At 37.2% G+C, this 16,298-nt stretch overlaps 2 protein-coding genes across 2 annotated transcripts; both read left to right on the top strand.

Moving 5' to 3' along the window:
• The first annotated feature begins 178 nt into the window (after positions 1 to 178).
• Positions 179 to 700, top strand: LOC111377070. Its single transcript, XM_023000118.1, has 2 exons — positions 179 to 478; positions 536 to 700. Exons 1-2 carry the CDS (start codon positions 179 to 181, stop codon positions 698 to 700), a joined length of 465 nt encoding a protein of 154 aa, XP_022855886.1.
• Positions 701 to 1,713: 1,013 nt separating this feature from the next.
• On the top strand, positions 1,714 to 3,256 carry LOC111377068 (ubiquitin-like). The gene is made up of 2 exons (XM_023000117.1): positions 1,714 to 1,785; positions 2,966 to 3,256. Exons 1-2 carry the CDS (start codon positions 1,714 to 1,716, stop codon positions 3,254 to 3,256), a joined length of 363 nt encoding a protein of 120 aa, XP_022855885.1.
• The last annotated feature ends 13,042 nt before the right edge of the window (positions 3,257 to 16,298 follow it).

The following is a 16,298-nucleotide window of genomic DNA, read 5'->3' as shown; positions in this document are numbered from 1 at the left end:
TGGCTAACGGTACAACATTTTGACCAATAACAACACAGAATCTTTGAACTCAATGTTGAGACATGCCCATTCGTTACCGATCACGTGCTTAGTGGAACACATTCGGCATACTATGCAGAAATAGTTTTATGAACGTCGAGCAAGTGCAACTGCATGCACTACCATTCTGTCACCAACGATGGAGAATGAGTTACGGACGACGTTCGAAGCAGGTACTAGGCTGCGAGCGCATGGCTTGACAAATAACTTAACACAAGTCGAAATATCCAACGACGCGGACATCGTAGACTTCTCCGAAAAGACGTGCACTTGTCGTGAGTTCCAACTGAATCGTATGTCGTGCGTTCACGCAACCCGTGCTGCTTGCTTGAGAGGTAAGTCATTGTACGATCTCTGCTCACCGTATTACACATCCGAGTACTGGAAGGGTGCCTATGGAGAAGCTATATATCCTGTTCAGCGTGAAGTGGACTGGAATGTTCCACCCGAAATTACAAGTACTCCTATTATGCCCCTAGTGTGCGTCGTACTTTAGGTAGACCACCCACACGACGTAAGCGATCCAGACACGAGTGCACCACACGGCTCAGGAAATGCACTCGTTGCGGTGGACTTGGTCATAATCGGACCACATGTTCGAACCACACTGTACCACGTCCGATGTAAGCAGCATTTTGTACGTGAGTGGTTGAAGTTGTAAGTGAAGTGTTCCCCCGATGTTGTTTGTATATGACAATGTAAATATTGTATTACTGTTTTCATTCTCTTACGCGTAAACATTACTCTTTGTTATGTTAACATTTACAGAACGCAAATAGGCACAACACACTGCATAACTGTCTCGAACCAAAATACAATTTTGTTGTGCATAACATTGTTGCCATTGTTGACACATGTAAATAGAATGTACGGAATATGAAAAGTTCAACCATTATACAAGTTTCCTTTGAAATGCATATTACGAACACATCATTTGTAGCGCATAACACTGTCCGCAAAGTTCACAAAATACGTTCAATGTACACATTAGGTTGTGTTCGTTCAGCCAAACTACATGTTATATGAATATGCATACTACATACACAGAAAATTTACTAGTAAACCCCGACAGTTCATTTGTCGTTCCCGACAGATGGTGCCTGCCATTCTCGACAATTGTGCGACGCTCCACTTAACAAAATACACAAAACTCATAACTTGCCAACGGGAGTTTCCTACTTGCTACAGAATTGGTTAAGCGTCACAAAATCCATCCGTTACAAAAAAACCACTATACATACATACGTAGAAACCCACACACGCAACAAAGCCGGACTTTTCACTCGGACCTAACACTTGAACCTTCTTTCCCACCGTCATCATCCGAGCTGATGACAATTACCTCGGGCGATGGAACGCGACCCTGCCCCTCATCTTCGTAACGTTGAACTTCGTCTGCATCCATAAATGGGACCACCCATTGAAGCACATTTCTCGGAGACTCACCTTCATCACTTGCAACTTCGTCCAGGTTCGGAAAGGGAACGACAGTGATGGCTCTCCTACCACCATTCGAACCCACTTCTTCATCGTTCGAAAAAATTACGATGGGACATAGTGGGGTTGAACCGGGTGTCGGCATCGGCTCCTGAAGTGCCAGCGGTGAATTGCTTCCCGTGGACGATGCCATTATTTTCGTACGAAGAAACAAACTTCAAATACTTTGATACGTTCATGCTACAAGATGCCTCAGAAAGAGTTTCATATATCCCACTTGAAGAGTGCAAGCCTTGCTTTATACTGGAGGTATATGAGGACATTTAAAGTAATTTACCAACCAACCACCATTTCATTTCTACTTAACACTTGGTTGATCATTGGTGTGATGGTTAAGGGTATAAGTGTACTTTAATGCAGTCCATAAATGGTGAGAATTATGAGTAAATTGTACCCATGTGCAAGACTGCAATGGCAACATTCTTGCAATGAATTTATACTTACATTACTTTACAGAATTTTTGTAGTCCTTAGTCACAATTGAATACAGTTTTTAAATTCTAAATCATATGAATTGCATGAAAAATTGATAAAATTAATGTTACTGCCAATGAAGATGAACATTGGGTGACTTTACAAGCCATTTTTAAAATAAACTTTAATTTCTACAAATAAGCGAATTTACACTAAAACGCATGTCGAAATAAACATACATCGATTGTAATGTTGGGGCCAACATAGCAAAGATAACACCGAATTTTTCATTCTACGGTAATGCGAATTTTACAATAATCATTGTCCTCGATCGTTCGACCACACTCCATCACACAGAAGATCATTTCATACCATGACTCATTTGTGCAGGTATAACACCTTCAACTCCAATGAAATTAAAGTACAGAATACTACTACTTCATCAAGTACCATGAACATCAAATTATTTTGAGTACAAACAAATGTCCTGTCTCAATGTGCGTTCCACTTAACCATATCCCCATATGGAATTGAAGTAATCTCATAAACCCCCTTGACATCATCAACCACATCATATGTGATACGATGTAATTGTCTCCACAGTTGCACCTTCAGGCATGAACCCAGGTTTGGATCCCTTTGGCTGGTATTTGGTGCTATTAACTACACATCTTCATCATTGTACAAAAATTCGTCATCACACCTCGATGAAAGCACATGCTCAACTGAAAAATCAGCCCTCCGAATTAATTAGCTACCTACCTGCATCAAGTGTCTGCTAAAGTGAAATGACAGAGCAGAGCAAGTTCATAACTATCCATCCAATCAACGTAAGAACCAGAAAATGTACTCACCCATGGAGTAGAAAACGTGTAGGCAATCTAATCACCAAAAAACGAACCCTTTCACATATCATGAACAATACAGGCCATAAATATAATGGTGAAGCCAAAATACAAGACAAGGAAGGCATCGCACCAAATCAACACAGAGGCTCATGTTCGGTGGTTAACAGCTTCAGGATGGCCGTAGTTCGGGGGACTATAAAATTCATAAGGAGTCCACACTCTACTTGGTGTTGAGGCTTGGTGGTGGCAAGCAAATTATTGTCAAAACCCTTACTAGGAAGACAATAACCCGTGAAGGTGAAAGCTCCGACACCAACGATAATGTTAAAGCTAAAATTCAGGACAAGGAAGGAATCCCACCAGACCAGGAGTCAACTCTGCACTTCGTGCTGAGGTTGCGGGTAGGCATGCAGATTTTTGTGAGGACTCTAACAGGAAAAATCGTCAGTTCGTGTTGACAAGTCATATGACTGGGATATATAAGAATGATGATATATTCATTTTAGTTATGATGTTGATGTACCCTTTCACATTTCATGAACAAAACATGCATTATGTCCTCAACGCATACACACAAAATTTACCGACACTACCATCCCATGCTTGCACTAAACATGTATTATAGCAAAACGATATGTACTTTACAAAAGACAATTTAACGTGTACCATATTTCATGAACAGTAAATGCATTATGTCGTCAACGCATACACACAAAATGTACCGACAATACCATCCCATGCTTGCACTAAACATTTATGTACTGTACATAAGACAATTTATCATGTAGCATATGGATGAGCAAACGTATCCGTCCATAAAACAAACCAAATTAAAAGCATGTCTTTGTTACCAACAACGTATCTACTACTACATCAGACTTTACCAAACCACTTGAACTCACTCATTTCTTTACTCTCTTTGCCCTTCCCCTCGTGTATGGCGTCCGGGTAGGTGGTGCAGGACGTTGAACACGAGTCGATTGTCGCCTGTTTGTGCTGCCCACATTGCCTCCCTTCTGGGGTACGGTCACTTGTGCCGACAACTCTGTGTCAGCACCCATATAAAACATTTCAGCATTTTAGTGAAAGGGTTCTATGTGAACGACGCCACATAGTCGTGGAATAAGATTATTTAAGGAAAAAAGCACATACCGTCCACCTCCGTGACGTCATGGGTCGATGGGCCTTCCTCGTTGTCGTCGCTGGAGAGGGTGGGGACGATCACTCCTGGGTCTAGTTCAAAGGAAATTGGGTGAAATGGACACACACAAGATATAAATTATCATTTGCGTAGGGGGGAAGTGTTTGGTAATAAAACCCAAATCACAGAAGTTGGAAAACATTACGCACGTACCGTTCATGTCCTGCATGTCACCCTCCTCCGCACGGTCGTCGTCCTCTAGGATCTATTCGTCTCCGCCTTCCCCGTCTAGTTGGAAGACAGAGAACAAATGAATGAACGAGTGAAATTGAATACATATGCGTATGACGAGATGAGACGACAGAAGTTGAAAAAAAGAACGCACGTACCGTTCACCGCATTCATTTCACCCTCGTCTGCATGGTCGTCGTCGTGTGGGCTCCGTTTGTCGCTGCCTTCCCCGGTTACTCAAAAACAAGTAAGAAATTATTGAACGACTTAAATTGAAGACAGTAAGTAAAGGCGAATAACATAGGATAAGAAAGATATCACGAGATGAGATGACATAAAATACAAAATTTACGCACGTACCGTTCCCCTCCTACATTTCAGCCTTGTCAGCACAGTCGTCGTCATGCGGGCTCCGTACGTCACTGCCTTGCCCGTCTACTTGGAAACAAAAAAAAATTAGTATTACAGTCAAATTCAATAGACTAGCATATCACGAGATGAAATGACATCGAAGACCAAATATGTGTTACATAGAACTAACGGACATACCATTCACCTCTAAGTTCCTGATAGGGGAAGGACGGTCACCGTCATTTGGGCACGGGTCCATGTCGCCTCCATGTACATCTAAGTAATTTGGCAATTTCAAAAATACATTTGTAAGCAAACGCATAGGAAAAATTGCACACATGTTGTAAGTGGAAGTAATAGTAACATAAACTTATACCTTCGTGGGGGTCATCCTAAAGGTTTGGCTCATTCACGACCGGAGCTACAGCGGAAGTGGAGGTGCCACTAGACGGGGGCACCAAGGTAGATATGAAGTCCCTCAGTCTGGCAAACTCCTCGATGAGGTGCTGCATGATTTCAAGCTTCACGGTCCGCAACCTCATCTCGAAGAGGATGCGCTGATCATACAACATGCCCTCCACGTCCTCCCTCGTCAAAGTCGGTCCATCACGCGTACCCTGAACCCCAGATGTGGACGGGGCAACCACTGGAGTGGGTAATGCACCCGACTGCCGTCCCAAGGCATCCACTTCGTCCTCGCTATCACTACCACTGGTCTCGCTGGAGGGGTTGCAACCGCTTTCTCCACTGTCATCAGGCTTAGACCCATCGTCCTCATTGCCCTCCGGTGTCTGATGGTCATCGCTCGCGGATGTGTCAACGTCCTCGGCCTCTGCACTGGACTCGTCTTCATGTCCGTCACCCGCAGCGCTACCGTCATCTACCCCACTAGCTGGTGCCGCCTCATGGAATTGTGGCCCGACAACACTCCTAGCAAGGCCGTCCAAAAATTGCACTGGACGGTCGGAGAACGGCACCAAACTGACGATGTATGGCAGATCACGCTCGGCCGCCGTGGGACGCAGTGTAGCGTGCACGTGCAGCTGTAGAAACAGGGAAGAACATGTAGTTAAAATATAATGCATACTATTCCCAATTAAACAAAATAATGGAAAGGCAAATGAAAAATATCCATGACCTGTACGTCCCTGAAGAACGCATCGTATGTACGCTGCTGCGGTTGTTTGGTGGAGGTCCAACATAGAAGCCGAGACGAGCGTTCACCCACACGCTCACCGAAGCGATCGCCGAGTTTGGGCATGGCCTCATATACCCAAATCTGTTCGGACGATAACAAAACAAATGTCGCATTAATATCCGTCCAAACACTGTGGAGGCATGGTCTAATACTAACAAACAAAACACATAAACATAATGTTGTTTGTACCTGCATGACGATCGAAAATCCATGAATTGTGTAACTAACGTCCTTCTCATTCTTCATCTTCGTATCACTCATTTTACGTGTCCAAGTACCCCGGAATCCCTTCAACAAACGCCTATACCCCACTTTGGCCCAGGGGTACAAAAAAATAGCTCCAGGTCGTCCACGATGGCAAGCATATCCCCATCAATGCCGACATTGTTATCCGAAACAGTGATAACTCCTTCTACAATTAGAGCAAGCCCGAGCTTGTATCTATCTGCTCGGGGTGTCGACGCGCAGAGAAAGGCTTTCTCCAACTGGGCACATGAAATCTTCTCCAACGATTTGAAATATTTTTCCTTCAGCCTCCTCTTCTCTAATGTCTGTGTACCGATCACCCTCCGGAAATGACCCAGCATGCAGTCCATTAACGATAGCATACTCCTGTAGTCCAAACCGAGTAAGGTGGCCCTGCACGTTGCAACGGATCCCTCGGCACACCAGTGCCTGGATTAGTTGAGCGGAAAACTGGATCTCCGGAACGTCAGTGAGAAACCCAAGGCAGGAGTCGCGAAAATCAGCCCGAAGTCGGTCGTCGAAGTTATCCATCACTATTTTTATGTACTTCAAGTTGCTCCGTTGCGAGATACGCGCCGGCAACCGTACATTCTCGGGCACCAAAAATTGAAATTCCATAATATCTGCAGATGAAACGATAACGGTCAGACCATAATTTAACAGCAGCTAAATATTACAAATTACAAGCGTACTTTCGCAAAGCATACAACCACATCAATCGGAACAAGTAATACGAGAAACGTATAAGAACATATCATCTACCCAAAGTTGCAGTAAACATTTATTATAGCGAATTGTGCTTGCAATATTCAACAAAATAAAATGTTAGCAAAAATTTTTTGTAATGTGCAAAAATACATGCGGTAATGACATCTGAATGTTTGACAGACATGTTGTTTCTTGACGCACGTGTAGTGTCGTCTGTGCCCACCGTCATGTGTCGAGATACTGTCACCGAAGTCTGTGTCGACAGATGACTACACTCTGCCTTACAGTGGCATACGTCATCTGTCGAGAATGCCCCCAGCTAACTGTCGAAAACGACAGTTCATCTGTCGGGGTTCAGCCAATTGTTGAGAATAACAGGAGGCAAATGTCGAGAACGATAGTTTTCAACATAAATATGGCATACGTATGCATGGTGTCCCAACCCACAAACTTGCTACATAACAGCGGAAAATCAGGCTCCCGAAAATTCAGAAAATGTTTTAAAACTTAGATGTTACGTATGCATGGTGCCATATATCAAAATGTAGAACATGCCCAAATCCGGTCATCCCGAAAATCACAATGAATGTGAAAACGTGGATGTTAATTCTAGAAAGTCATTTCATAGCCAGCCATGCAAACAGGTACGAATGTAAACACAACGAACCAACCAAGTAAAAAATGACCGTTACAGTAGAAGACAAGCAAACAAGACTAGTTTCCCCTTTTAACTACATCGAAAACACCAAATGATGCAACTGCGCACCGAGCAATCTAAGATATATGCAAAGCAGCAAGTTGGTTTGTGAATATCTTGTCCGAGATAAGTTCAATACATATTCGTATATCACAATAACAAGAGAGAAAAAAGTGCTTTCACCTCGTCTAGTTGTAGCAGTTGCAAAGAGCTATGGACAGATACGTCTCTTTTCTTCGTCTACACTCCACAAAGTTTGGTTTTGCAACAACAGAAAGAAATTTTGCGCATAAAAAACATATTGAAGAGGAGCATACATTGAAATTGCCACATTTCTTGAATACCAATCTCCAAATATTTTAATTATTACGCATTATAAACTGAAAGTGTATATCAAGTATAACCAAAAGTAATATTAAAGCTAATTTGTAATGGTCAAATCTCTTTTCCAAATCAGCCCACAGAATATTGATTCCTATAAGTTACACCTAAAGAATTCATGGTTTTGATAGAGACCACAGTGCTAAATGCTGAACTGTGAAGCAAGGATATCAAGTTCACGACATATGTATCAAGAGAAAGTTCATATTCACACATGAAGAATACTGAAATCAAGAAACTAGAAATTGACATCATAACCCAACTAATTGATGCTTAAGCAGTTATAAAGAGAAAATACACTAAATGCTTACAGTTTCGCGTATATCCAATTCAATCTGGTATTCTCATGCTGTACTACTGCATTTAATTACCTAAATGAGTTTAATGATGGGCAAAAGAACAGTAAGTGGAAATGAAGATATTCCACCATTACCAACTCCTTGCATGTTCAGGATTTTCATAACTAAGTTCTAAATCTCAACAATCTCAAAAGACGTGACCTTTTTTCAACAAACAATAAAAATGGTCCTCATTTAGAACAATGCATCTTTTCAGTTCCACCTTAAACCCTTCTTGGACTTATAAGTCTTAACTGGCAGAATTTGATCACTAGCCGCATGATGCAGCGTACTAGGAAGCTCCTTCTTCAGATAAACACTCAAATATTGACCACTGTCTAATGCTTCATTCATCTTAATGACAACATCCTTTGGCAAAAAACCAGATGACGAACAAATTACAAACAATGGAGTATATAGAGGATCATACAAGTTACGAACACATGCACAATCACATCTAAAAACACACACAAATAAAGAAACACGTTCAGAACAATGCATCTTTTCAATTTCAATTTTCATCTCCAAAAGTCTAACATATAACTTCCGAAACTGATCAAGCTACAAACATATCTAAGGAGTATTAAATAAGTGAAACTTCCATTCAACTACAAACATCTCTGAATACTGAGCAATATTAGCAACAATGATGACTTTATCGCAGCAAAAGATTTTAATTCAGGTCATATGTCATCAACTAATATTGTGTAAATTTCCATCTTTACTAGGAGTAGATACAATGAAAATTCTTACAAAATTCAAAAGCAACTGATGTGATTTACACAGCTTGATAGCCAAAATAATGAAGAGAAAGTCAATTATGTTGAAGCAAAGGAAGATGACGAATTGTTGTTGGCAACCAAACAAGAAAAACATAAACAATCATAGTACCTTGACATCGGCCATTAGCACTTAGGAATCTATCCAAATTGATGATAAACAAAAATATTACCGTCTCTTGAGCACTTTTTAGCCTTGAATTAGTAGGATTAAAATTTTAATTTTAATTTAAACTAAGAGTCAACAATTCATTTAAATGACGCATTTTATGGACTTCATAATTTCTCAAGTACATATTTCATCAATTTCTATCAAAATCTACTAAACATTTGAAAATTACAATGTCACCCTGATTCTAATTGCACACAGGGGCCTCTCATGTCCCCAAAATAAAACTCACCATCTTATTAAGGAAAAATAAATTCCCCAAAATCAACCATACTTCTTCTCTCTACCGGCGCTAGTGCCTATCGATTTTCACTGCCGATGTCCCCTTCCAGTCATAGTTTTCTAAAGCCATGCATTTATTCCAAATCGTGACAACAACAAAGTCGATATGGGGGATGATAGTGGGAGTCTCTCCTACACTACTGAAGCTACAATCTTATTATTGCTATTCTTCATTATGGAAATGCAAGGCCCTCGTTCTGTTTCTAGACATTGAACTGTGATGCAAAAGGATTACGCACTTAAAATCTACTTGTATTATGCTTTGTGCTTCACATTCATCCAACGAAAATTCACAGGTTTGACAAGTGCAATACATAGTCCATCAAATAAACACCAAAAACAAAAACCCATAAATTATTTTCGCAAAAGGAAAAAATAAAAAATGCATCCACACAAAACATATTACCGTACGTATGAGTACTCTGGGCAGTCAGCGGATCACAGGTACAGATCGGTGCAGTGACAAGATCGCGCTTTAGGTTTCTGTTTTCGATGAGAGGACTGTTCTTACAGCTTTAGGGATTCCGTTTTTGGTGAGGGAGATGAGTTCGCCGGCAGTATGCGATTTCCGTAGTTGGAATGTGTTTCACAGTTATAGGGATTCCGTTTTCGGTGACGGAGATCAGTTCGTCGGCTCGGTGGTCGGTTTATCCACAGAGAGGAGTGGATTTTCGCAATTTAGGGATTTGGTATTCTCTTGCTTTCCTTTCGCACTCACGGCATTAGAGATGTAGGGGTTTCTCTTGGAACGACAATAAGGAATTTAGGGGATTTCTATTCGGACGGCAGTAAGGAATTTAGGGATTTCTCTTGGGACGGCATTAGGGATTTAGGGACATGTTCGTGTATGCTCTGCTTTTTTAAGTTGCAGGATGTAATTTTTGTCTAACCAATTTTGTACAATTTCTTTGATGGGTCAAATCTCATTTACTTAGGATATGTAGGGTATTTAAAATTACCTTGAAGGGCAAATAAGTCTAAAATTTTCTAAAATTGACATTCTTGCAATGTCAAACAAAAAGTGACATTTTTGTAATTACAAAGTCAAAAGTTGACTATTTTGATAATTTCCTCTATTTTGTAAAGATCTTATTTTGTTAGGATTTGCTATTTTTTCGTGTTCTTGTGGTTTTCCATGTTTAAACGAATATTTAGTTTTAATTGGTGTTTCTCACTTTTTGAGTGTATTTCATTTTTTTTTTAAATTCCGTCACATTTTTTAATTTCATTTTCTGTCACTTATTAAATGGGTGTTTCTCACTTTTTTAGTGTATTTTATTTTTTGAATTTCTGTCGCTTTTATAGTGTTTTTCACTTTTTCTTTTAAATTTTATTTTTTTTTATCACTTTTTATAAATTCATGTCACCTCTTTAGTAACAAAAGTCACTTTTTAAATAAAAGCGACTACGTTAGTGACATTGTGTCACTTAATTTTACACAGTGTTTTTTGTTTCTTTTTTTTTTCCTCCCCATTACTTTCTTAAAATTTCTGTCACTTTTTAAAGTGACAATCATCACTTCTTAATAAAAATGACATTGTATATTAAAAAAAAAGTGACACTCAACTTAAAAAGTGACATTTTTATTAAAATGGTTTTCACTTTTAATAAAAAAAAAATGAAACTTAAAAAAGTATTTTTTAGTTCCAAAATACTTTTCTTATGGTTTTTCTTAAAAAAAACCCCTAATTTTAGGGGTATTTTGGTAAGTTGCCCAAAAGTAAAAAGTTTCTGGTTCGAGTTTTTGAGTTTACCCAATTTGTTTCGAAGTGTGCATCATTTTGGGCTGGGTCAAGCACAGTTGAATTGGGCATTGCACAGATCTCATGGTCTTGTTATTGGGCTAAGCCAATTCATTTGATACATTACCAACAATATTTATTGTTCTAAGCGCACACTGGGCAAATTTCTTAAATACGCTTGAAATGAGCTATTTTCAATAATATTGTTCAACATTTTTAATTACAAAAATGCATACTGTGTTACACCTTTTTGTAATACGTGTTATACTTTTGTACTATGTTACACCATTGCCGTTATCGCCACTACCACCACCACCATGGACGCCCATCACCGCTAGCACCATCTTTTGCCAACACCGTGACCATATTAATCATATTCCCCAGCCAAAACCCAAGCTCCATCACAGCCCGTGACCATGTCCACCCTAGCATCACCATCGGGCCTTCAAAAATAGCAAATCTGGAGGCCTTTGGTTCTTTCTCTATACAAATGCATTTTCCACTCAAATAATACTAGTTGTATATAAATGGAGTTACATAATAAATTACATAGATATGATGCGTCAAAAAGAGTGTGGGAAAGTTCCTTTTTTCCCCCTTAATTTGGTTGAAGAAATTCTAACACAATCATATTTCACTACATCATATATATATATAAACCATCATATACGTGTAGCACAACCGTTTCCACAATATGCTTAACCCTAATCGCAAAAATCAATCCCAACCATCCAAGAATCCAAGCCCTCAAAGGAAATAGATCAAGAGCCATTTCACTTGCTAAAAATTTAAATGCATAGGCACCAGCAAATATTCTTTGAATAAGGGACGAATAAATTCTTAAGGAGAACATCGACACACGACTTGAAATTTATCGTGGAATATTATTCGTGCTTGGTTAGAGTTATTCCAAGTAGGCTTGGACATGATTCAGTTCGATTCGATTCGCTTTTAAATTTATCGTGGAATATTATTCGTGCTTGGTTAGAGTTATTCCAAGTAGGCTTGGACATGATTCAGTTCGATTCGATTCACTTTTCTTTAAAATCGAATCAAACCCAAATTTTTGGATATTTAGTAAGTAAAACCGTCGGATCCAAATTTAATTATGAAATCGTTCAGGTTCGGTTTCATTCGGTTTGGTTCAATTTGGTTTGGATCCTAAGTTTCATATAATAATTAAATTCTTTAATATTTACAACAATGTTATATTAATTTAACTAATGATATGTTCAATCTTAGTTCTTACAAAATAATGTAGTCAAATCTTATGTAATTTTTGTGCATCTCTTTGTTGAGTTTTTCATAGATTTAATTGTTAAAATCACAGAAAAGGAAGATAGGGAACTCACAACCATGAAAAGAAGCGTAGCTAAGCTTCTAGTTTGATTTCTTCAAAATTGTAGAGCCAAAACTACGATAGAATAATAGATTTGAGTAACATTTATGTCAATTTGATTAAGTCGGGCTTGGGTTGGAAATTCAAAATAAGAAAAATCATATTTTGGATTTAGGCTAAATTAATTTAGAAAAAATAAAATAATATGACTTATTTATGATAAATAAATTAATAAAATAGGAAGATTCGGGTCTTATTCGATTCTTAGTCTAAAACGAGAACCAAATCAAACCTTTCGATTTTCGATTCAGATACCCGATCGAATATTTAACGTAAGAAGAACCGCTCAGTCCGATTCGGTTCGGGAGTTTTGTCTAATCCTAATTGCAAGGGTTTCCCACTAACAACGATATCAGTTTAACTGTTAGAATTTCGAATTCTTTGTTGAAGATAAGTGAGAGTTCTAATTAACTTGCACATTAAGAAGAATTCAATTTGAAATGCTATTATTGAATCCTATTTAAGTCTACTTGGCAAATTCTAATTGAAATTTTATTTGAAAGTCCATTGAGAGTAGGAATTTGTTTTGAACTTGAAAATGACATTGGGATGAAGAAAATTAAGATTTTTGGAGTAAAGGACCCAAAAGTGGGCGCTGCAACACTACGATAATTTTGGCCCGGGGTATACGGCACCATGCACGGTGCTGCCTGGCGCCATCTGTTTTGTTTTCTATCCTGCATGATTTTTTCTTCTCTACTCTATTTTTGGCATTCTACTTCAACTACAAGTCTTGGCACCACTTGTTCTGTTTTCTGTCTAGAGAGATTTTTCTCCTCTACTCTATGTTTGGCATTCTACTTCAACTATAAATCTACTATGAGAGTTTGGACATCCCCTACTTGTTCTCTATATATATTTGGCTTTTCTCTACAATTTATTTAAGTTGTTTAACCTCATTATAAGTTGAACAAAATTATAAACACATAATCATTGTATTATTTCTCCATATTATAATAAAATCTCCATGTTTTACAAATTATTTTATTTTGTGTTTTTATGATTAATTACTTCATATTGTGGTTATAATCTCTTAATTTCACCAACAAATTAGTATTGGATTAATTCGGCATCATCTTCCGCTTTTCACAACATTGACTTCCCATTTTCTGATTAAACTAAAGAGCTAGATCGAACCACCAATTTCTAATTCATGACTTTCAACCCCTCTTTGACAACTATTATTTTTGAAAAATAATGTTTTGAGTAGCGATTTTTTTGAAAAATGTGTGATTAAAAAATAAAGAAAATCTTAAATTTACGTACAGAATATTTTATTACATGAACAGGTGATTAAAAATAGGACATAGAAAAAAGAGCTTTTAAATAAAAGTTGTAAACGGGGGCTCAGATTCATTTTTAAGTATGTGTTTGAGCCACATTATTTTTTAAGAATGTATTTTGGAATTGTAAATTGATGGAAAATGTACGTTTAAAAAATAAGAAAAAATTTTGAATTTGCGTGTAAGATTATTTTATTGAAAAATATTTGATTGAAATGATGTCAAATCACTATTTAAGAATGTATTTTTTTTTTTTAAATGCGGTTCAAATAGAGCCTAATTTTTGATCGGACCAACCAATTCAATTCATCCAATATTTTTTCGACAAGTACTTTTGACCAAAATGAGTTGGATAAAACATTTTCCCTCCCAAAGCTTGTGCTCTTCATTCTTAAATCGTGTCGTATTGCTTTAGTTTACTTCTTTAAAAACACCATAGTGGAGTTTATCCTCTTTTAATAACAATTTTCATGTTTAATTAAATAAATTTATCACACTTAATGGAGACCATGGGCCATTGCTAAAAATACAAAGCCTAGTCATTAAAGCAATATGGATCCTTAAATTAATCGGATTAACTGGATAGCTAGACTTCACGTCATGCGTACCTCATATAAGCTATTTTTCTTGGAAATAAGATATTTACGGCATTATTAGAGTGTGTGTGGAAATGGGTGGGGACATGTGATTTTTTATTAGGTATCTCAAAAAGTATGAATCCACAGCTTCTCTTTAGAAAAACAATAAGAAAGCTTGAATACGTTGACCTGTGGTTGACTTCATCATCAATGTTTTGATCATAACAAATAAAATTAATATTGTTTCTAACAATTTATTTTGAGTGATGATAGTTCAATGTTAAAATCTATCGAGTATTAAATATCGGACTTGAAATGAAGATCAAATTGAAAGTTGTTTATGCATTCAAGTCAAATCATTTGAAATGGAAGTTTAAAAGATAAATGTCAAAAAAAGTCAAGATCGAAGTCAAGTATTGAAGACTAATGACAAAAAAGATAAAGATCAAAAGTTCAAGAGTCAAACATAGAAGAACATTCGAAGCAAGATCAAATATTAGACTTTCTAGATCATACGCAAAGGTATAACACTTTAATCCTTAGTAATGAATGGCAATGGCTCAAAAATCATTTTATGCACGAAAAGTTATTTTTTACTATCACTTGTATAAAATCTTTTAATCAAAAGTAAGATTAACTTTTTCAAAGTCATACTTGAACTTAGATCACAATTCTTTAAAAAATAAAAAAAGTCAAAGGTCAACGATCAATCGGATGACAGGTGGACGTCCGGTTCGCCAATGGTCAATTTTTTTTTAACTTTTGCACAACGGCTAGTTTGGTCGTTTGATTTCTAGTGGACATCCGATTAGCTCATTCGGATGGATAGAAACTTTTCGGTTTGAATTTTATAAATACCACTTCACTTTCATTCTTCACAACAACTGAAAAAAGTTTCCTAGTGAGATATATTTGTTAAAAACCTTCTTTGAGCTTAATTTTTATTTTCATTTCATTTATTTTTTCATAACAAAAACTTTGATTGTTGAATCAATTTTTTTGAATAATTTCTTTTATCAAAGTTTTTCATTTCTCTTTGTACTTAACTTATTTATATCATTTTTAAAAGAGAGAGATATTCTTGAAGAAGGTATTTTTACTTACATTACATAAATCTTTCTACTTCTTCATATTGAAAACTTTGATTGCTAAATCAAATTTCTTGAATCAATTTTTCTTATCAAAGTTTTTCATCTCTCTTTGTTCTTAATTTATTTATATCATCATAAAGAGAGATATTTCTTGAGAAGATCTTTTTGAACTTACATATATTTACTTCATCTTAATCTTCTCATTGAAAAACTTTGATTGATTAAATTAAATTTGTAAAACCATCATATTCATCAAAGTTTCTCATTTCTCTCTTAGTATTTGATTTATTATAATCATTCATTAAAAGAGGCATATTTCTTGAAAAGATTATTTGAATTTACATTGCATTTAATTCTTCTTCATCCTTCGCATTGAAATACTTTGATTGGTTGAATCTAATTTTTAATTGTCATCTTTATCAAAAATTTTCATCTAACACTTGAGCTATCACTTGTTATTATTCATTGAAATGTTAGCCTCTCTTAGTACTTAATTTGTTTTGTGTTGTCTATCAAGAGATAATTTGATTGTAAAATCAATTTGATAAAGTGTGGGTCGTGTTGAGGTCCCAGAAAACTCAACATTGTGTAATAATAGGTGCACCTTATTGTAAGTCACCCTGTGGGTCATATTGAGGTTGTGTAACGCTCAATAATATGGGTCGTGTTGAGGTCCTATAAAGCTCAACTTTGTAAAGAATCGGTGCTCCTATTTGCAAGCCACCGAAAGCATTGTAAAGGGTTGGATTGCATCATAAGTTAATCAACATAGTGGGAAAAGTCTTGTTCATGCCGAAGGGCTTGGTAATGGAGGACGTAGATCATTGCTTTAAATCGAACCTCCACAATTATATTGTTTGCTTTTTCTCTCCCTTTCATTTATCGC

This window comes from Olea europaea, unplaced genomic scaffold (assembly GCF_002742605.1).
Source record: "Olea europaea var. sylvestris unplaced genomic scaffold, O_europaea_v1 scaffold1602, whole genome shotgun sequence".
Taxonomy (NCBI): domain Eukaryota; kingdom Viridiplantae; phylum Streptophyta; class Magnoliopsida; order Lamiales; family Oleaceae; genus Olea; species Olea europaea.
Note: the sequence above shows the minus strand (reverse complement) of the source record. Positions and strands in the feature narration are given on the sequence as shown.